The sequence below is a fragment of the Podarcis tiliguerta genome (assembly GCF_965153285.1).
Source record: "Podarcis tiliguerta genome assembly, chromosome: 4".
Taxonomy (NCBI): domain Eukaryota; kingdom Metazoa; phylum Chordata; class Lepidosauria; order Squamata; family Lacertidae; genus Podarcis; species Podarcis tiliguerta.
Genome location: NC_139537.1, coordinates 77,669,226 through 77,691,811, shown reverse-complemented (window position 1 = coordinate 77,691,811; position 22,586 = coordinate 77,669,226). Strand labels below are relative to the sequence as shown.

The window sequence follows — 22,586 nt, the reverse complement described above, 5'->3', positions numbered from 1 at the left end:
TGGATCACTGTTTGCTTTCTATTTCCAAGAGGAAAATGAAATAAGTTTTGGTCTTGATATTATTCAGAAGATCACTTCACCTGCCACACCTATCCACTCATGATTACTGTTGTCAGGTATAGATAGCCACATAGAAAAGTGTTGCATGTATGGACAAATTTGTGCATGTGAGTTTTTAAAATAGGCTTGGGACTGATGCACATCTTATTTTCCTAACTGCCTTAAAGGAGGCTTCATGGCTGATTGCAAGAGCCTTCATGGTGGCAGATGATATAGCTAGATGATAGATATTGCAGAAACCAAAGACAGAATCACAGAATTATAGTGTTCCATTAGGAACTTTTCTGTGTAGTCTTAGGGCTCATCCATGCTCCTCTTTCTCCCATGATTTCTAGACACGGGCCTGGTAATTTATTCTTACGCTCTGCCCCTTTTGCAGGAAAAGGTGCAGTTTACTGCTGAATTGAAGCAAACATCAACCAGGTTTTCTGAGTAGTGGCATTTGTTCTGATTCAGCAACAAAACATGCGTTTTTCTGGGGAAAGCTGCAGGAGAAAACAAAAACCCCTAGAAATCCGGGGACAAACAGAAGAAATCAGAGGACAGGGGGAAGTGTGGATGAGCCTTAAGCCTTTTTTTTCCTTCTCAGTTTTGGCAGTTCCTCCCCATCCCCATTATATTTTATTCGGCTTCAACATTGTTAACATATACAATCAAAACCTAGTTTCATCTTCTGTCTTATTTTTGTTGACTTCCCACCCCATTTTCCATGGAGTTGTTTTCCCCTTTAGTTGCACCCTATCTTCTATCTATTTAACCATAACCACGATATTGTAATCTAATTGCTACTGTTGCTCAAATCCTGCTCACGAGTTCATCATACCATAATATTTCTTTAAGTAATCCGAAAATGCATAAATTATTCCATAAGACACTCATTATTAGGTTCTGTTAATTTTGCCAGTTCTACATAGTCCATTTTCTTACTTATCCATTCTTCTTTGGTGGGAACTTCTTCTTCCTTCCATTTCTCTGCATAAAGAATCCTAGCTGCTGTTGTTACATACATAAACAGCTTTAACAATTTATTTGGGTTTTCTATCCTAACAGAAATACTTCAGGCTTTTTTCTCCCCCCCCCCCCCTTTTTGGTATACTCATTCTGAACATACTTTTTTGTCCCATCATGTATCATTTCCCAAAATACCCTCGCTTTCATGCAAGACCACCACTTCTTTTATGAGTAAACGAGTTCGCAGACGATTCACCCCCCCACGCCTGGGAGTATTAAGGTAAAGGGACCCCCGACCATTAGGTCCAGTCGTGGCCGACTCTGGGGTTGTGGCGCTCATCTCACTTTATTGGCCGAGGGGGCTGGCGTACAGCTTCTGGGTCATGTGGCCAGCATGACTAAGCTGCTTCTGGCAAACCAGAGCAGCGCACGGAAACGCTGTTTACCTTCCCGCTGGAGCGGTACCTATTTATCTACCTGCACTGGCGTGCTTTCAAACTGCTAGGTTGGCAGGAGCAGGGACCGAGCAACAGGAGCTCACCCCGTCACGGGGATTCGAACCGCCAACCTTCTGATTGCAAATCCTAGGCTCTGTGGTTTAACCCACAGCACCACCCACGTCCCTCTAAGAGTATTAAGAAGCTGCTAATAAGTTACTGATTCAGTCGGAACTATTCACAGTTGAACCTTCTATACCACTTTACGTTACGTATGATTCTGAGCATACCAGCATGGAGGACGAGGATTTAATGAAATAAATGGGGCTGATTTTCAAGCAAACGTGCTGAGGATTTAGGTGTACTTATTGCTCAAAAGCCGCTTGAGGAAGTACACTGTTACACTTAATTCACTCCAGTGAACGAAAACAGCTGAAGTGCCAGAATGTTAGCCTTAGGGCCGCGTAGTTGTCACCATCTGTTTATAAGTTACTAAAAGTTCCTTTTCTTGTTCATTCCACTTACCTTTACTTCCTGCAGATAGGCAACAATAAGCTGGGGGGAAGAGTCCAAACATTTATGTAAAGCTACCTTCTATTTATTTTTTAAAATTACTGTTACATAATTTAGAGCTGGAGTAGGTAATGAGGCCAAGCAGGATCTACTGGAAAATCTCTGGGTAATTTGCAGTGGATCAGCAAAAGTTTCTGATTCCCAGTGGTTAGGACATTGCACTGTGCAGGCATTACTTTATAGTCAGCTTATTGGTGGAAGTAGCTATTCAACAGGAAAATGAGAAGTAGACTTTTGCATAAAATCATTGTAAGATCTATTCACTTCTGGTACTGAGAGCAAATTCCTAGACTCAAAATGTGGTATGAAGTACAGTGGTACCTCAGGTCACATACGCTTCAGGTTACAGACTCTGCTAACCCAGAAATATTACCTCGGGTTAAGAATTTTGCTTCAGGATGAGAACAGAAATCGTGCAGCAGTGGCGCGGCGGCAGCAGGAGGCCCCTTTAGCTAAAGTGGTGCTTCAGGTTAAGAACAGTTTCAGGTTAAGAACGGACCTCCGGAACGAATTAAGTACTAAACCCGAGGTACCACTGTACACTGATATATAATTCTAACCATATGTCTTTGGCACCTGACACTAGTTAGGAGATACTGGGGCTCTTATTAAATATGACAAGTCTGATGAGTGCCCCGGCCTCCTACAAAGTATTGGATTTGGACTTATGGTGGTTCCACTCCCCTTCCATGAAGCCGCTATATCTTTTAGGATGTTAAAGAAAATGAAAAAAGGGGGTTAATTCTCCATGAGCTGGCAGAAATGTCTGTTTGCTGCCTCGCTCAGCAGCTACTTTAGCACTTAGAAAAAAGAAAAATTATTTTCCTACAGGCAGGGTTGGTTTTTTCAGCCAGAACTCAGTTCCAACAACTCTCAGGTGGATGCCATTGCTATTACAGTGGTACCTTGGGTTACAGACACTTCAGGTTACAGACACTTCAGATTAAAGACTCCACTAATCCAGAAATAGTACCTCGGGTTAAGAACATTGCTTCAGGATGAGAAAAGAAATCGTGCGGCGGCAGCGGGAGGCCCCATTAGCTAAAGTGGTACCTCAGGTTAAGAACAGTTTCAGGTTAAGAATGGAGCTCCAGAACGAAATTAAGTTCTTAACCCGAGGTACCACTGTATTTGCACTTTGACGTGATTTCGAACTGCTAGGTTGGCAGGAGCAGGGACCGAGCAACGGGAGCTCACCCCATCGCAGGGATTCAAATCACCGACTTTCTGATCAGCAAGCCCAAGGCTCAGTGGTTTAGACCACAGTGCCACCTGCATCCCTATTGCTTATTACCCCATTCCATATAACAAAAAGCAGGAAGTCGTTCAGTTTGCAGAGTTGCAATTCATTTGATGTAATTTAACTTGCTGCAGTCACCTCTTGCCTTGACTGGAGGAGCAATTTTTTTTTAAAGGCAATATTCAATAAATAGTTTCCAATTTATCATAAAGCTGTCATATTGCTTTTATATCAGCATAACCTCATGGCTTTCTTCCCAAATAATGCTAAGAGTTGTAGGCCCTCTACCATCTCCCCAAAGAGCCCCTATAGTTTTCGAAGTTTCCTGGAGAGAGAAATGACTATTAAACCAGTTAAGTTGTTAGTGTAGCTTGTTCCCTCTGAATATTTCACAGTATCTCTTGAATATGGGTTGAAATGTTTATTGGTCTCCACTAGGTGTCCCCAGTTACCTATCAAACATTACCAAAAAAAAATAGCAGTGGTAAGCCATGCATAGTTCACAGAATTTGAAACACAACAATTAAATATCAATAGCACTTTGCTACAGCATTTGTGCAGTGTCCTGCTCAATGGCTGTAAAAAAAACTTTGAGACTGGCACTATGCAATCTATTGGCTCAAATTCCAGGAGCTGAGTTTAATGTTAAAAGCCAATAAATATTTAATAAAAATACATTAAAAGCCTTACATGGACCACAATTATCAAAATGTTTGATAAATATGTGCCATTATTATTGCTGTTGTTTTTATTCATTTTCATGTTTAGCTTGGTTACACTGAGACATATCTTTGTTTTATATTAGAGCATATGACAATGCAACAGTTACATAAAATTAAAATAACAAATACTCAGATAAATGTTTATGAATAAATGTTTATGAATATATGTTGTATCAAAGTATAAATACATTTGAAGCATTTGAGGCAGGTTGCAATTAATTTATCTTATGTAGACAGCCCTGGGTCCTTAACATGGCAAGTGTGCAAGAAATGAGGCTGGAGATGCCTTTACCCAAGTAAGAGATTTTGCTACATATTCCTCTTGAAAGCTTAGCTAACTGGTCAATTGAACTGCACTTTTAGAGAGATGGTGCATATGCTCCCAGGCAACTTCCTCCATATACCAAAATATCAACAATACATAGTAAAAATTTTGGTATATTGTACTTGGCCACAACAGAGACTGAAATTCCCTCACTGTGGGAACTTTTATGTGGACCAATGTCTCTTGGCAAAACAATCAGCAGAGGGAATCTTTAGCAGAATTGATGGTTTGGAAAAGGAAGTGTCTGGTTTGAATGCCAGAATTGGTACACAGGTTGCGTTAGGGGAGACAGGAATTCTGACTGTAGCCCCACAGACAGGACCTACCAAGCTGAAGTTGGTGAAGGTTTGAAGGTATATCAAGAAGGGGATAGGTCTCTAGCTACTGAATCTGATAGATGTCATTTAATTGTTTAAGCCCCTGTCAGGATTTGAATTCAGCCCAGAGACCTGTTTTTACACCAATATGAACTCAGGAGATGGACCAAATTCTTTTAGAAAGAGGTTCCCAGATGTTCTACCGGTGGTCCTTCAAAAATGGCCAGTGAAGAAACCCACCAGAATAATGAAAACAGAATCTAAACTGCAAGCAGGAATTCAAGCCTTCTTAGTCGGGGCTTCCCTGAATGTAGGAAATGGTTTACATTGCAAATATCTGTCTAATTGTGATTAGAGAGCCAGTATTGAACTAACCTTTCAGGAGCCATATGTACGGGATAAATTTTGGTCTCTAATTCATGATTGCTGATTGGAGAGCTGTTAATCGAATTAAAATGTTGTTCAAATAACAGCCCCACCCCCATTGCAAGTTAGATATCGGTTCCATGTAATTATTAGAAAAGGGAACTGCAGTCTGGAAAAGGCAACTTGAGAGGAAGGAGCAAGAAATTCTTGAGCCATAGCTCCTGTCTTTGTCACCTATCTTAATAAAATCCAGAATGGACAAGAAAGGAATATTCATTATGTTGGCCTGAACGTAGGTATTGGATGAAATATGCCTAGGTTAGAGGCCCCAAATTCCTAGTCTGTTAGCAGTCTATTTTCTAGAAATCAAAAAGGTCTTAACATACTTTCCTGGAATCTGGCATGTTGGGTGCATAATAATTTTATTTGTTTGCTCCAGCAATATGATATAATATGTTTGCAAGAGACTTGGTCTCATGCACAGAATACTCCTCTGCCTTACAGGGTTATAACTATTTTAGCCAGGCAGCTGTTAGCAAATCATAAAGGGCCTAAGAAGTGGGAGCTTGGCTACCTTTATATTATTTGATTCGGCAGGAGATTTTTTGATAGCAGATTTTGGAATTCAAAATAATTACGTTTTGCCAGCACAAATAAAAACTGAATTAGGAGCCATGTTTTAGTGTATAAACAACTACCTTCCCCCTACGGTCACTGACCACCAAGATTTGGTCAGATTTAGCATCCCTACTGGGGCAGATTGGCCAAAAATTCCCCACAGCATTTATACTTCTTCACAGGGATTTCAATGTCCGAATTGTTGCAGCTTCAGAGTGCCTCTTGCTACTTTTAGGCCTAGGCTATTTTAAGAGCCTCTCATTGCTCTTTGGATAAGAATTATAATGCACCAGGCTTGAAATTGTTGGCATTTGTATTCTAGCATAATTTACCGTATTTTTCGCCCCATAGGACGCACCGGCCCATAGGACGCACCATGGTTTTTTGGGGGGGAAATAAAGAAAAAAAATTATTTCCCCCCCAGGCGCTTGTGGGGCCGGGAGCGGGGAGAAGTGCTCTTCTCCCCGCCGCCCGCCTTCAGATCAGGTCCAGGGACAGTGGGAAGACGCGCTGCGCCTCCCCACTGTCCCCGGAGCTTGCGGGGCAGGCAGCGGGGAGAAGCGCTCTTCTCCCCGCCGCCTGCCTTCAGATCAGGTCCGGGGACAGGGGGAAGACGCGCTGCGCCTCCCCACTGTCCCCGGAGCTTGCGGGGCAGGCAGCGGGGAGAAGCGCTCTTCTCCCCGCCGCCCGCCTTCAGATCAGGTCCGGGGACAGGGGGAAGACGCACTGCGCCTCCCCACTGTCCCCAGAGCTTGCGGGGCAGGCAGCGGGGAGAAGCGCTCTTCTCCCCGCCGCCCGCCTTCAGCTCAGGTCCGGGGACAGGGGGAAGACGCGCTGCGCCTCCCTGCTGTCCCCGGAGCTTGCGGGGCTGCCGGCGGGGAGAAGCATGCATCTCCCCGCCGTCAGCCTCCAAACCACATAGGGGGACAGCGTGATGGCGCCGTTCTGCCTCCCCGCTGTCCCCCGACCTTGTGGGGCTGGCGCTGCGGCTCTCCTGAAGCCCGCATTTGCCCCATAGGACGCACACACATTTCCCCTTCATTTTTGGAGGCGAAAAAGTGCGTCCTATAGGGCGAAAAATACGGTATATATCCTTCATGGGAGTCCTGTAGACATTTCCGTGAATAGGTGCGTCAATCTAAACTTCTTCTATGGTTTATGGCATAAGTAAGAAGGTTAATAATAATAATAATTTATTTATACCCATCTGGCTGGGTTTAATAGACAGTTGTATTTTAATATTCAACAGATTATAATACAATAGTCTATTAAACATTAAAAGCTTCCCTAAACAGGGCTGCCTTCAGATGTCTTCTAAAAGTCTGGTAGTTGTTGATCTCTTTGACATCTGGTGGGAGGGCGTTCCACAGGGCGGGTGCCACTACTGAGAAGGCCCTCTGCTTGCTTCCCTGTAACTTTGCTTCTCGCAGGGAGGGAACCGCCAGAAGGCCCTCGGCATTGGACCTCAGGTTGACATGAGAGTCTTCATAATGAACCCTGCTTGACAGGCATACCCCGAGAGTTCTCCATACCTTGGATAAGGGTCACCACATGCAAATTTAGTTGCCAAGGTCCATTCAACTCCTGAATGGGGGCCATTAAGAAATTTGAAAGGAAAGCTCATATCTCCGTTTTTAAAATAAAAAAGTGATGTGTAAGTGGTTACTCTACATGCGTATCTCCCCCCCCCCCCCAGTTCAAGGCACCAACAAAATACTTGAAGGGAGAGCAGGCTAACTCATGACACTTAAACAGAGTTGCCCTGTTAAGCAGAGAAGGGGGAGAAAGATGCAGTTCCAAAACCAGCCTCCTCTTTACTTCAAAAACGGAGAGATTTCTTCTCTCCCAGGAACCAGAGTGATCAGAGGCCTGCTAAATAAGCCCTACATTTTTTCTCCCTCCTGTTTCAGACCTGCAGGCAAGAAGAGTAGAAAGCAGCTGAAGACCAGCCAACCAGAACTGCAGGCTGCCACTTCAGGCTCTTTCATGCATAAGAAGTGCAAAACATTGCCACCTGTGGAGAGCGCGACGACTGAAAAATACGAGGGGTCAACTGCAATCTGTGTATTGTTATGTGTTTATGGCATGAGCCCTCTGGTACTATTTTCAGAGAAACTCTTTTATTATTGAATGGTGATTTGCTGCTCCTGTTGATAACACGTAAATATTAAATTGAACGGGAGAAAGAGAGATCACAAGGTGGGGAGCACATGCTGTCTATGTAAGGCCATTTCTGCTCACCTCACTGCTTATGGAGTGGGAACTTCTCTGTAGAGTCCGTGTTTGAAAATGGAAGAAAAGCACATCCATAAATGTTCATGGGACAATTTACTCGGTGCACAGAACTAATGATTTGGTCAGAATTATAAATGTTGCTGATGTACAGTCACACATGGTCTTAAAAACCAAGTGTGGGGAGAGTCCTGACTCCCTTCCCCTCAAAATGCTACTCCTGGTGCCTTATATCTGCTCTCTATCTGAGGCTGTTTTTGAAGACCACCTTGCAACTGGTAGCTATCAGGCTAGATGGGATCATATGTCTTTAAAAGCACTACACTGCCTGCTATGAGTTACTGAGGGTGTTAGTGCCAGGACACAAAAAGCTTAAAAGGCTTAGGGCCCAAGTGTCTCCCCAAATACCTAGTGCCCCCTTGCTTTGAGGCTGGCAGGAGATCGTGCTCTTGATCCTCCTGACCAGCATGGTCTGTGGTATGGTGACTTGAGACAGGGCTTCTTCTGTGGTGGCACCTCAGCTGTGGAATAATAATAATTTATTATTTATACTTCGCCCATCTGGCTGGGTTTCCCCAGCCACTCTGGGCAGCTCCCAGCAGAATATTAAAACACAATAAAGCATCAAACACTAAAAACTTCCCTAAACAAGGTTGCCTTCAGATGTCTTCTAAAAGTCAAATAGTTGTTTATTTCCTTGACATCTGATGGCAGGGCATTCCACGGGGAGGGCGTCATTACCGAGAAGGCCTGGTTCCCTGTAACCTCACTTCTCACAGCGAGAGAACCACCAGAAGGCCCTCAGAGCTGGACCTCAGTGTCCGGGCTAAACGATTGGGGTGGAAACGCTCCTTCAGGTATACTGGGCCAAGGCCCAAGAGCAGTTGCCATTAATTTTTAAACACATCAATTGAAGACATGCCTGTTCACTGGTCTTTCAGGAGGTAAAATTTCATTGAATCTAACAGTGTAATTATTGTTCTTGTTGTGCTATGCTGATGTTTTGTTCTTTTAGTTTTTAGATTTTTAACAATTGTATGGCTGTATTTTTACTATGATATCTCAGGCACCTCAGCCTTCTTTGCAGACAGAGCAAAGGAGAATCAAGGTAAATAACAGTAACCACCTGGGATAGCAGATCTCTGTGTGGGTCTTCTTCCTACCACTTTGGGATAGGTAGTCCTTGTACATACCAGGGCTAGTATTTTGGCTGTGGCATTTGTGCTGACTCCAGGTCCTTCTGCTATGTCAGACTGCAGATTTCTCTGGGCTTGGTATGGGCATATGAGACTCCCTAATATATATATGTATTAGCTGTGAATGTCTAAAAGTGAAGAATAACTTATTCTGCCCTGCATGTTCAACAGAATTAATTAGCCATGATATTGTATGCATATGTTACAGTTAATAGCAGTGTCAAAAGCAAGCATGATAAAAGGTTCCTGTTCAATAATTAATTATTCTCCCTGCAGTATTGCAAAACCTAGAATTTCTCCTCCTTTAATTATGTTAAGGAGAAGATGTGACCAAAGTCCCTTTTTTTCCATCAGGAATTTGATGTGGTAGCTTAGTGAGTTATAGAAAGTATGCTGAGCTCAGTGCATGCGTTCTACACACAGAAGGGGTGCAGTATAATTCCCATCACCCCTAGCTAACAGGACCAGTGGTCAGGGATGATGGGAATTGTAGTCCCAAACATCTGGAGGGCCAGAGTTTGCCTGTGCCTGGCCTAAAGGATCTACACTGTCTCCCAGTACAGTGGTACCTCGGGTTAAGAACTTAATTCGTTCTGGAGGTCCATTCTTAACCTGAAACAGTTCTTAACCTGGGGTACCACTTTAGCTAATGGGGCCTCCCGCTGCTGCCACGCGATTTCTGTTCTCATCCTGAAGCAAAGTTCTTAACGCGAGGTACTATTTCTGGGTTAGCAGAGTCTGTAACCTGAAGCATCTGTAACCCGAGGTACATTTCTGAGCATTGTTCAAAGTCTGAGCAAAATGATCAAACATCCAGCAATAAGGGACCATGGGAGAGGTTTCTCTCCAGCTAACTATCTGTCAGGTCTACAGATACCCAAATACAGACGGCCTTTTACCCTCGCCGGATTTAACATTCTCCCTTCTGCCTTACTTCAGGGCAGATTTGAGGGTAAACCATACACAACACGGGTCTGTCCTTGTGGCTCGTTGGAAGTTGAAACTGCTTCACATGTATTATTACGTTGCCGTCTTTATGAGGATATACGTTTGACTTTTATTACACCTGTTCTGCAAAAGTTTAGGAAAGAATCGGAATACCATAGTCTAAAACTACTGCTAGAGGACAAGAAGCCCAAGACTACATTAAATGTAGCTAAATTCTGTGCGTCTGCAATCAATCGCAGAAAGCAAGTGGTATCCCATAACGCCCAATCCCCTAAATGTTAATTACAGTGGGCACGTTAAAAATTAATTTTAATTTTTATATTTAAATCCTTGTTATTGTTGTATTGTCCCTTGTATTTCTGATATTTTTTTATGATTTGTGATATTGTGTGTGTTGAAGCTGGTCTGTGACTGTATTAATAAATTCATTCATTCATTCAAAGTGTTGGTGCTGACCTTTAAAGCCCTAAACAGCCTTGGCTCTGTATACCTGAAGGAGCGTCCCCAGCCACATCGTTCAGCCTGGACACTGAGGTCCAGCTCCGAGGGCCTTCTGGCATTTCCCTCACTGCAAGAAATGAAGTTACAGGGAATCAGGCAGAAGGCCTTCTTGGCAGCGGTGCCCTTCCATCAGATGTCAAAGAGATAAAGAGCTACACAACTTTTAGAAGGCATCTGAAGGCAGCCCTGTAGCAGTTTTTAATGTTTGATGTTTTATTGCTTTTATATGTGTTGGAAGCTGCTCAGAGTGGCTGGGACAACCCATCCAGATGGGTGGGATATAAATAATAACATGATGATGATGCAGGACCATGAGGGCATTCTCTCCCCTCTGTCTCTTTCTAGCAACTGGTATTCAGAAACAGAACATAGTCATAAGGGGGAATAGCTATTGATTACTCACAACAGTGAAGTTGGGAGCTAAACAGGTCTTAGACAGGTGAACCATTTCGCCATTTTTTCAGCAGCCTGATGTGCAGAATGCAAAGGAATGTGGTCCTTTGTAAAAAAATAAAATAGTAAGTACCTACGGTGAGGTAATGGTGCATTATCGGCAATATTAGCCCAACAATCACCCAGTAATCACCATCACTTACCAATGTAAGCAGGGGCACAAAGACTGGAGCTGCGAAGCTACAATGGCCGGAAGTGGCATTGGGTTATGCAGTTCATGGGGGGGGGGATTAGGAGGGAGAAGGAACCCAAGATCTCAACCAGCAGCATGAGAAGCTCTCTCTAGACAGGCCCTGAAAGAGCAACTGTGGCTTTTGAGCAGGCAACATGAGCAGGAGGTGCCCAGGAGCGCTAAAATAAATTATACCCAATAGAAAGAGAACAAATAAGATTAGCCTGGCATGCACTTGTATCTGGGAACTGTAAGTCAACACAGAGAAGAAGAAGAAGAAGAAGAGTTTGGATTTGATATCCCGCCTTTCACTCCCTTTAAGGAGTCTCACAGCGGCTAACATTCTCCTTTCCCTTCTTCCCCCACAACAAACACTCTGTGAGGTGAGTGGGGCTGAGAGACTTTAAAGAAGTGTGACTAGCCCAAGGTCACCCAGCAGCTGCATGTGGAGGAGCGGAGACGCAAACCCGGTTCCCCAGATTACGAGTCCACCGCTCTTAACCACTACACCACACTGGCTCCTAGAGGGGTGGGTGGGAAATGGTAGCTGTTCCGACACAGGGCTCTGGACTGGGCTGGGGTTTTGGGGAAGGGCTCTTGGGGAGGAAGTGAGGAATTTCTGTACCACCCGATAGCAGTGGAATAGCAGGGTGACGGGGAAGCAGAAGCGCAGACAAGGGCAGATTGCGTAGTGATCCCCAGCCATACCCACCCACGGGCATGTTGCTCTCAAGCTTCCTTTGGACCCCTTTGTTTTACAACCTTTGAAAGCCTTTGGGAACGACTATACTTTGCCCTATCCTACGGTGGTGTGTTCAGAGAGAGACGCCAAATAACGACTGCTGAAATCTGTCCTACCTGTACAGATGAAACTGGATAATCCTCCATAGATGACATCATCGTTGTCTGGTAATATAAATGGACACCTTGTCTGAACCTCCAAACAGTATTGCTTGCAAGGAATTGTGTTGTTGCAGTGAGACTGTGTGACTTCAAAATACTGGGAACAGAGCCAGGCTTTGTAGACAGTCTAAGGAAGAGGTGGGGGAGAGAGAGAGAAAGAAAAGAATCAGACATACAGATGAGCCAAAGCAACATTGCCAGGATTAACTAGGTATACATTGCACAGCACACAATTCTAAGAGACTCTCACTCAGGTAAATTGCATTACTTTCCTTCCAGTTCCAGAAAATGATTTTCTGAAATGCTTTCTATTTCTTTATCCAATCATTGTCCCATTAATTCCATGAAATACTTGCCTGGTTTGCACGTAATACTAAAACAGGCTTTAGCTTTATGTGGACAAGCAAGCTGCAACAACAACAACAACTAAGGCTCAGGATCACCTGCTGCCCTTTCCCATGCAGGTGGAAAGAAGACCTGTTTGGAGAATTGGCTTCACTTTGTTATTGTGCCTCAACAAGACAACCAAACTAAGTCCACTGCTCCCACATAGGTCCTTCAGGGAGATAGCACCCTACAATGCCCACAGGGCCCAAACCTTACTCTCTGCGTGGCATTCAGTGCCAGTCCTACTCAGAGTAGTCCCATTGAAGTTAAGGAATATGACTTGACTTGGGCTCCTTAATTTCAGTAGGTTTATTCTGAGTAGGACTAGCATTGAATCTAAGCTGCTGGGTGCTTCCAGATGAGGCTTTAATATTGCAATCTCACCCAGTTTTCTCATTTTTAAAGAAGGAAAGCACTTGGAATCTCTGCCAGGACTTCCTCAGCACACTGTATTAACTCCCGCTTATCTAAAGTTCTAACCTCACATTAATATGCTAGGCATGGGACTGCCAATGAGATATTGCAGGACCCCAGAATGCAAGACGGTAGAGAGATGAGGAGCTGAGTACATCAGTGAGATGAAGGGTTCCATTGCACTTGCATGGGGAAGTGAAGGGAGCAGCTGTGGTATTGGGCAGGGAGAGATGGCCCCTGGCACCTCTCTCATCGGGCCCAAGGACCCCAGATCCAGAATGGGATTGGAGAGCAGAAAATGTGAGCTTGTGCGCTTAATTCAGATTTAATATGCCAAAATGCACTGGAACTGTGGTATGACTGGTGGAGCTTATCTGGGAAATGAATGCACTGGAGAGTTAAGAGAAGGCATCAGCCATTTCAAAACAGCAGCAACACCTGGAAGAAGAGGAGAAACCTGCTTCCTCTTCAGGTACCTTGGTGCCGGCTGCCAGGCCCAGATTTTAAAGTTATTTCTGTCTGCCTGTACAGGATTTCGGTCCTGTACCTTTGGCTATGCCTCCATTGAAAAGTCCCCTTAGCAATGTGAGTCCAAATCAGTTTGGCAAAGTTATATACTTGAACCATGGAAACAAAACACAAGAAAGAGCTTCCAGAAATGATACGCCAATCAGTTTGCCTGCAGCAGTTTCACCATGTAAAGTCAATCACAAATATTCACAGAAGGTGGTGCTGGTTCCCTGCAACTAAAGATCAAAACCCAGGTATAGCAGCTAAAAGCAATGTGCAACAGGGTTCCTTTGATCACTTAGGTGTCATGCTATATAAATTTACTATTTCCATTTTTAAAAATCACTTGAACATCTAAACTCTCGGGATGAAAGGACATACGTAAAAACAACTGGAAGGACAATTAATTTGGATTTCATAACCATGAGCCCTCCACCCCAAATATTTCTGGCAATGTAGTTCAAGAGCATACTGAGCTACTTTTTAAATAGATGTAATACTTTTTCTACCTGTACCAGTTAATCGTCATATATGATTTCATGAATAGCTTGGGCTTTATACACCTTTGAGAACATCTCCTTTCATTTAATCCTATGACCGGGGTTTTAATTTCTAGCCCGAACTCATGTTCTGGCACCTTTCAGGTGAACGCCATTGCCATTATAAGAGAACAAGGAAGGCATTCATGGTGAGTTCCGGCACACACACTCCCCCCCCCCAAAAAAAATAGCACTACTAATGAGAACTTTCACTAAAGTTCACCATCCATATTTGAACAGCAGAGGCACGTCAACAGTCAGTCTCAGTAGCTGCTCACAACTGTAAAGGTATCCATGACCAGTCGTATTTCACCAGACTATCAAACCAACTCCCCAGATTCCATCCCAACGCTCTCTTTCTGGCTTTCTGAGTTGGGATCTTGCTCCACTCACTATTCACCATATTCTGTTGCCAGGATCTGCCCGTGATCAACGGTCATCCACTTTAGTTTGCAGGGCTCTGCTCTTGCCAACTAAGTTCCATCCCCGCGAACCGCAGCATACTTGTTGGCAAGTCTACATGCAAGACCTCTCTCCCTTGGCAGATAAGCAAATGCTGTACTATGCACTATGAAGAAATCTACCAACCCAAGAAGTCCACAGATGAACCGTACCCTGAGCTTCTTCTCGAGCTAGAGAACCCCCAGATTACCCCAGGAAACACATTGGCATTACAAGGGCTTCTTTTACTAAATCTAAAACAATATCCCAGAAGATCTTTCTTATGACGGGGCTGAGATTTTCATTTGTAGCTTTGATTTGTTTATACATATGAACCTGAATGTCATAAGCTGCTTTGAGTTTATATGCATGTTTAAAAAGTGGGAGGTAATTTTTAAAAATAAAAACAATACACTTGAAAAAAACTGGGGATGAAGCCAATAGAAGGTATATTTTGTTTACTGGGGGGGAGTATTTATTTTTAGATGTTTTTAATCTGTTTTTTAAAACATCTCATCTGCTCAAAGCCCTTAGAAGAGGGCAGAATGCTCATTTAAATAAATGAATCCCAGAAAAATAACTGCCTCATACAATTTCTTAATATTATTATTCTTATCTAAACTGTTGGATGATGGTCATTTAAGCATTTCTGAGGGGATTAGTAAGTACATTTCTTCCACTGGCAATTGTAAAAAGCAGTATAGACTAACTGATTATTTTTCCTTTTTCCTCTCTGTACCTAGCCTTCACAAAAAGCACAATGAGAACTTAAGGGAGGAGGGAACTGCAAATTCAACAGCTGGGAGCTTGAAAAGGGATAATTTCCTAGAGAACTTGGTTCAATTTAAACCCATTTCATTTTATCTGTTCTGGTTTTAATTTGTGTCAGTAAAAGTTTAATTTCTGTAATTACCAACAAAGCTGTTATCTTCAGCTTATTTGCAATGGCAGCAGGTAGTGGCAAAGTTGCTAGGTGACCAGCTAAGAAAAGGGAAAAAAAATCTATTGCTAATCTGTGGTTTATGATTACCACTTGCAGTTGGGTTTTTGTCATTGTACCTTGCAGTGAAAGATATTCCCATTACAAATGCAATATCAATTGCTTAAGGAGAACTTCCCTGTTGTTGTTAGTTTAAACATGTTATTTACAAGCTAAAAAAAAACAAGGTGAAACTTTTGTTTTGTTTGGATAAGAGCTTTTTAAAAATTGTACTGGCTTTCGAAACAGCTAGCTATGAAACTAATAACCCTTGTGCTTTCAGTGCCTTGGCTGATCTTATCTCTTATGCATCTCCTGTTGGGAAAAATACAAATATTGAATAAATTATTGTTGTAGAAATCCGACTCCACAGTAGCAAATGAAAGGGGTTTGCTGATTCTCAAGGAGTTACCTAAGAGCAGCTAGGCATTGCTGATAACGGGAGAAGTGGCACCACCCACTCTACAAGTCAATTGCTACCTTCCAACTAGCAGTAGAGGACCTGCTATGCTTCTGCTACTGAGACATCTTAGTGAAGAGTATTCTCCTCCTCGCTTCAATACATCAGAGGTGGCATATTTTGAGGCAGCTAACTGGTGATGGCATCAGCCTAAGAACAACAGAAACACTATTCTGGGTTAGACCATCTATTTCCCACACTGACCAGCTTTCTGGAAAGCAAAGAAGCAAGGCACGAAAACAACAACTCTCCCTCCAAACCCATCATCTGCTAGTCAGAGGCATATTGTCCCATATACCTGGAGGCGTCTGTTTATCTATCAGGGCTGATAGAGCTAACATCCTTTTCCCAGCTAAGCTAAGTTTTGGGAGAGGTGCCTTGGCTGAATGGCGAAGCACATCGGTTGCATGCCAGTGGTCCCAGAATATTTGCCAAAACCCAGAATATCTGCCCATCAGAATAGGCAATTCTAAACTTTACATAGTGCTCATAAGAATGCAACAGTCTGCTCAATAAGGCCAGTGACCCAACTAGGCCAGCTTCTTCATCTCCCAGTGGCCAACCAGATGCCTATGGAAAACCCAAAAGCACAACAGGTTGTGATTCCCAACAACCAGCAATCAGAGACATACTGCCTCTGACATGGAGGTATCACATAGCCGTCATGGCTAATAGTGTTGACTGCCTTATTTCCCATAAATTTGTCTAATCCTCTATTATTGCTATCCAAATTGGTGGTCAACACTACTCCTTAGGATCAGATTTCATCATTTAACTATGCACTTTCTGATGACGTAGTTTCTTCTGTCTGTCCTGAATATTCCAACATTCAGCTCATTTGGATGTCTCCAAGTTCTAATATTACAAGACAGGAAGAAAAACTTCTCTATGCATAATTTTATACATCCCATAAGACAAACGCATCATCCACATGGCCGTAGGCTAGCAGCCATGACCTCATCTTGGGGCAATGTGTTCCATAAATTTATTGTGCATTGGAGTGTGGGAGGCGAAACTACCCCGATCCTGAGATCTGGAGTGCCTTTTCATTGGTGGCAAACCATTTGAGAATGCCCTTCCCAGAGAAGCTTACCTAGTGTCTTTGCCAATACTATTTTCAGTAGGTTTTCAAGCACCTTAGACCTATGTGCTCTTAATACACTGGATTCCAGATCTGTTGTGTACTTTTAGCATTGTTGTGCATCTTTCTAGTTTTTTACTTGCTGCCACTGACAATTTTAATGCAGCTTTAAAAAAACAAAAACTGATCACTATTTAATAGTGATCAGGCAAGGCACCCGAGGGACGCGGGTGGCGCTGTGGGTTAAACCACAGAGGCTAGGACTTGCTGATCAGAAGGTCGGCGGTTCGAATCCCCGTGACGGGGTGAGCTCCCGTTGCTCGGTCCCTGCTCCTGCCAACCTAGCAGTTTGAAAGCACGTCAAAGTGCAAGTAGATAAATAGGTACCGCTCCAGCGGGAAGGTAAACGGCATTTCCGTGCGCTGCTCCGGTTCGCCAGAAGCGGCTTAGTCATGCTGGTCACATGATCCAGAAACTGTATGCCAGCTCCCTCGGCCAATAAAGTGAGATGAGCGCCGCAACCCCAGAGTCGGCCACGACTGGACCTAATGGTCAGGGGTCCCTTTACCTTTACCTAGGCAAGGCAAGGCACCCAGAAAACCCTGTTACTGGGAAACATACAAATACTGTAAGTTAAATCCTTTTGTTGGCCCGGAACCTCTTGCTAAGCATCTTTCTTGGGTGATCCCAAGATATTACACTGCAGCTGGCATTTTCAATGTTCTACCGTTTATAGCTGAGAGGAGAGGAAGACTGGAAAACGATTCATTATAAAATAAAGACAATTTGTCCTATCGGTATAAAAATTGGCATGTTGAATTGGCCCAGGCAGAAGTATGATTCTGTTCGAATTTCAGAAATATCTAATAGAAAATGGCTAAGTTATACCTGTTGCAAATATTTTGTTCAAGGTGCAGAGCTCCCACTGTTTGCAATTATTTTTACATCCACCTACAGGTACAGTTTTTAAAAGAACTTTGCTAGTTCTGAGTATGTGAAAAATCACAGATATTTCAGGTTACATGCCTTTCACTGGCCTAGGGAAAATCCAAAGTATATTCCCAAAGTTATGAGCTTTCAGAGCTCCCATTTCAAATCAATAATCCAGTCCTCTCCCACACCTCTTAACACAGGAGACAGAAGTTTCCTAAATCTACAGCTATCTTTTATATCTTAAGAAATGGCACACTTTTCATATGAGGAAGCTTTCTTTTTCTAATTTGATGTTTCGTTACATATTATTATAAAATGAATCAAAATATCCAATAAGCACACACCATTATCAAAACAGAAATGAACCGAAAAGAGAAATCATTAACATTCAGGCTGTTAACAAAAAAAATAAAATAAAATAAAATTAGAACACCTTCCACATTAGAAAGAAAACAAAAACCCACACAATTACAGCTGATGTGACAACAATCTAGATACATGATGGCTTTTAAACAAATGGCTCTTTACGTGAATCCTGAAGTGTGACACATGAGGACTGAACCAGCATCATCAGAAACATTTGATTCAGCCATAAGAAAGACTGCATCCTAGGCCAACCCCATGTAACTCTCTATAGGAGCTGGTATGGCTGATAGCAGATGGGAGACCCTATGGGAATCTAATGAGATTGATGAGGCTGCAGCCCTACAGACACTAAAAGGTAAAGGGACTCCTGACCATTAGGTCCAGACGTGGCCGACTCTGGGGTTGTGGTGCTCATCTCGCTTTATTGGCCAAGGGAGCTGGCATACAGCTTTCAGGTCATGAGGCCAGTATGACTAAGCCGCTTCTGGCAAACCAGAGCAGCACACGGAAACACTGTTTACCTTCCCGCCAGAGCGGTACCTATTTATCTACTTGCACTTTGATGTGCTTTGTAACTGCTAGGTGGGCAGGAGCAGGGACCGAGCAACGGGAGCTCACCCCGTTGCGGGGATTCGAACCGGTGACCTTCTGATCAGCAAGCCCTAGGCTCTGTGGTTTAGACCACAGCGCCACCCGTTTCCCTTTACAGACACTTACCTGGGAGTAATTCCCATTGTGCTCAGTGGGGTTTACTTCAGAGTAGACATGTACAGTACATGTATGAGTTACCTGAATGACAGCAGAACCATACTGTAGTTTTTGAGAGTCCCAAGAAAGTCCTAAATGCTAGAATTCATAATTCTCCAGCTTCTAAAGACTGTTTTAAGAAACAGTTGCCATGGGGAAATGCAAGCTGCACAGCACACAACACTCGTGTAAATGTTAAGGGGGACATAAGTTGAGCAGTTAATATGCATATCAACCAGCCACTGTGCATGTTGCTCAGGCATGGAGAATGTGCATAATTGCCCCATGAGAAGGAAACTGTGCATATTTGCTGGCCATAATATCTCAAGCAGGCCTTTGGTTATTGACTGCACTGTAGTTTACCCCTCACAGAACTACAGTTCCCAGCAACCCTTAACTGAGGGAAAGAACATGCTTTGAACGTGCCTTAAAGGTATAGTGTGTACACAGCCAAAACACCAACTTTGACACTGTACGAAAGCTAGATTTTTCCTCGATAATTACTGCATTTTGCAACGGATATATGCATGCCTTTATTTTAGTTTCCTGTGTTTTCATTTTGCATTTGTAGTATGGGACGCAGGTGGTGCTTTGGGTAAAAGCCTCAGTGCCTCACTTGCCGATCATCGGCAGTGCCTCACTTGCCGATCATCAGGTCGGCGGTTCGAATCCCCGCGGCGGGGTGCGCTCCCGTTGCTCGGTCCCAGCGCCTGCCAACCTAGCAGTTCGAAAGCACCCCCGGGTGCAAGTAGATAAATAGGGACCGCTTACTAGCGAGAAGGTAAACGGCGTTCCGTGTGCTGCGCTGGCTCACCAGATGCAGCTTTGTCACACTGGCCACGTGACCCGGAAGTGTCTCCGGACAGCGCTGGCCCCCGGCCTCTTAAGTGAGATGGGCGCACAACCCTAGAGTCGGACACGACTGGCCCGTAAGGGCAGGGGTACCTTTACTTTTACCTTTAGGAGCCACAAAAGCTGGAAGTGGCCTGGGCCTCCCTGGGCCTCTGAAAGTGCCTACAAATACCTGAAGATGTTCAGTATTCTGGAACCTTTTAAATCACTTTTCCAACCTTAGTCTAAGAGTATGACTAAAGAAATAGTCCTGGAGTATGCTATTATTTACCAATGATAAATTATTTACCAAGATGGAGCAGCATATTAATCAAACAAATAAACAACACTGGCTGTGTATGGTAATGAAACAATATTGAAGCCTCCGAGCTTATTATAAAGTGTAATTGAATATCCAACATTTATGCTACTCCTTCATTACATCAGCGTTTATTTTCTATGCGTCCCCCCCCAAATATAAAATATGAGTTCGTGTGTGCGCGCAGTAATGTGCGCACATTGTTTCTAAGCCCAGATAACACCATTTCATTTGGTTTACTATAATGTTTTTATGGTATCTATTTTAAACTCTTTCCTTTCCGGCGGTCCCAAATTGCAAAAGCTAAGCTAGTCACAAGAAGGGCAGGGTAGACAGCTATTGGGTGCAGCTGTGCTTTGGTTAACAGCTTGCGGTTGCAAAACGGGTTGTGCATATTCACTTTCTATTCATAAACAGAAACTTGTGTTGCTTATTTTGATGTTAACTGGCCTTGCTGCAGTAGCAGCTGGCAAGGGGAGCCTGTGTTACTTACTTTGCTTTCCAACATGGTGGCCACTACTGGTAACCAGGGGGGAAGCCAGAGAATAGTCTTGGTCTTCTTTCCTTATTGGAAAAACCAACTAAGCAATCTGGTCCCACCCGGCTGGCTGCTTTGTTGGCTATTTTAATATGTTGATAGCTGCCTTATGTTATGCACATTATACTTTATGTTCTTTTACTAAAGTTTAGGTATGATAGGGACGCGGGTGGCGCTGTGGGTTAAACCACAGAGCCTAGGACTTGCCGATCAGAAGGTCGGCGGTTCGAATCCCCACAACGGGGTGAGCTCCTGTTGCTCGGTCCCTGCTCCTGCCAACCTAGTAGTTCGAAAGCACGTCAAAGAGCAAGTAGATAAACAGTGTTTCCATGCCCTGCTCTGGTTCGCCATGCTGGCCACATGACCCGGAAGCTGTATGCCAGCTCCCTCGGCCAATAAAGCGAGATGAGCGCTGCAACCCCAGAGTTGGTCAAGACTGGACCTAATGGTCAGGGGTCCCTTTACCTTTACCTAGGTATGATAAGGAAGTAAGAACCACACCTATTTAAGTTTCCTCAGTATTTCAATATTCAATATTGCCCTCATGGTTTCAAAGCTTCTGAAAAATTGACATGTCTGCCAAAGGAAAACTGGATCAAGACTGGGCCTTTAACACAGCAAGAGGACCGATACTGATGAATTGGAAAAATAAAAATGCAGCTCGCTTCTACGATTGGATTGAAGACTTATACAAACTCGCAACATATGAACAACTTGCATACAAACACAGACTTGACATGGACAAATTCAACGATATTTGGAATCCATTCTTACAAATACTGTACGGTCATACCTTGGATCCCAAACACCTTGCAAGTTGAACAGTTTGGCTCTTAAACGCCGCAAACCTGAAAGTGAGTGTTCCATTTTCTGAATGTTCCTTTGGAAGCCAAACGTCCAACAGGGCTTCTGATTGGCTGAAGGAGCTTCCTGCAGCCAACCAGAAGGCACGCTTTGGTTTCCGGACATTTTGGAAGTTAAACAGACTTCCAGAACGGATTCCATTCAACTTCCAAGGTACGAATGTAATAGGTTAAGATCTGGCGAAGTATAATAACAACTTTGTAATGCATACAGTTTTGGGTTCTCCACCCCCCCCCCTTACTTTCCCTTCTACACGGCTGCTGTTCTCGTTTTCTTTTTCTCTCTTTTATTTACCTCTCACCATGTTTAGTGCACATATAATTATGTGCTTTTTAACTTTCAATAAAGAAATAAACATGCTTTTTAAAAGAAGACTGTTCTGAGCTAATATGATGTTGTTTCACAAAGTTGCTTTGGGAAGAAATAAAAGCTACATCACTGTTCATGTTTCAAAATGTTTTGTAGGTGTTCGAGGAGAGAGGGAAGCCACTCAATGGCAGGGAGACCTATAGTATTTTACCCTGGTAGGGTGAGGGGATACAAAGCCTGCAAAATCAATACCAATCTGTCACAAATGGTTCATAAGTTGCAAATTCTGCGTCGAAACAAAGTACTGTTTTCTGAATACATTGTGCCGGGAGACATCATTTTCTCTCCTGAAAGAAGGTAGCCAGCAACACTGAGTAATCCTTGTGTTATCACTAAGACTCAACGGAAAGCTACTTTATGAGAAACCAAGGAAATAGTCCTTATTATGTCACTCTTCATTTCTCCTGCTCAGCTGTAGATCTACATTGCAATAATGTCAACTCTGATTAAATAAGGCCAGCTGGAACTGGAAACTACATAAACAATGCAAGTATAATCAGGATGTATGTAATGTACATTGTTGCAAGCATCCCAGAGAATGTGAGGAACAATAACCCTTAGGTTACTATTAATACATGTTTCTTGATTATGTTGTTTTCACAGTGTGTCGTCGTGTTATTCTTTCTAACTGCCCTTTGAAGTACGCAAACATGGCAACCTAGAATGTTGACTGTGCATCAAAACTACCTGAATGTACAAAGGATCATTTACCCACATTCCAAATACAAAGACTCAGACCCTTTCCCCCTCTTGTTCAGTCTCCTTTTCATTTTCTCCTGCTTTCACATGCCCTT

The 22,586-nt window shown here is 43.4% G+C and overlaps 1 protein-coding gene and 1 long non-coding RNA gene across 3 annotated transcripts in view; both read right to left on the bottom strand.

Moving 5' to 3' along the window:
* The window catches only part of NALF1 (NALCN channel auxiliary factor 1), a 324,175-nt gene that overhangs the window by 5,623 nt on the left and 295,966 nt on the right, over positions 1-22,586 (bottom strand). For both annotated transcript variants that reach the window (XM_083438017.1, XM_083438016.1), the window contains exon 2: positions 11,970-12,141. In XM_083438017.1, coding sequence (XP_083294143.1) covers positions 11,970-12,141 — 172 coding nt within the window. The remainder of the gene's footprint in view (positions 1-11,969; positions 12,142-22,586) is intronic.
* The window catches only part of LOC310676406, a 273,715-nt gene continuing 268,182 nt past the window's right edge, over positions 17,054-22,586 (bottom strand). The window contains exon 3 of the long non-coding RNA XR_014510542.1: positions 17,054-17,399. This is a non-coding gene — a long non-coding RNA (uncharacterized lncRNA). The remainder of the gene's footprint in view (positions 17,400-22,586) is intronic.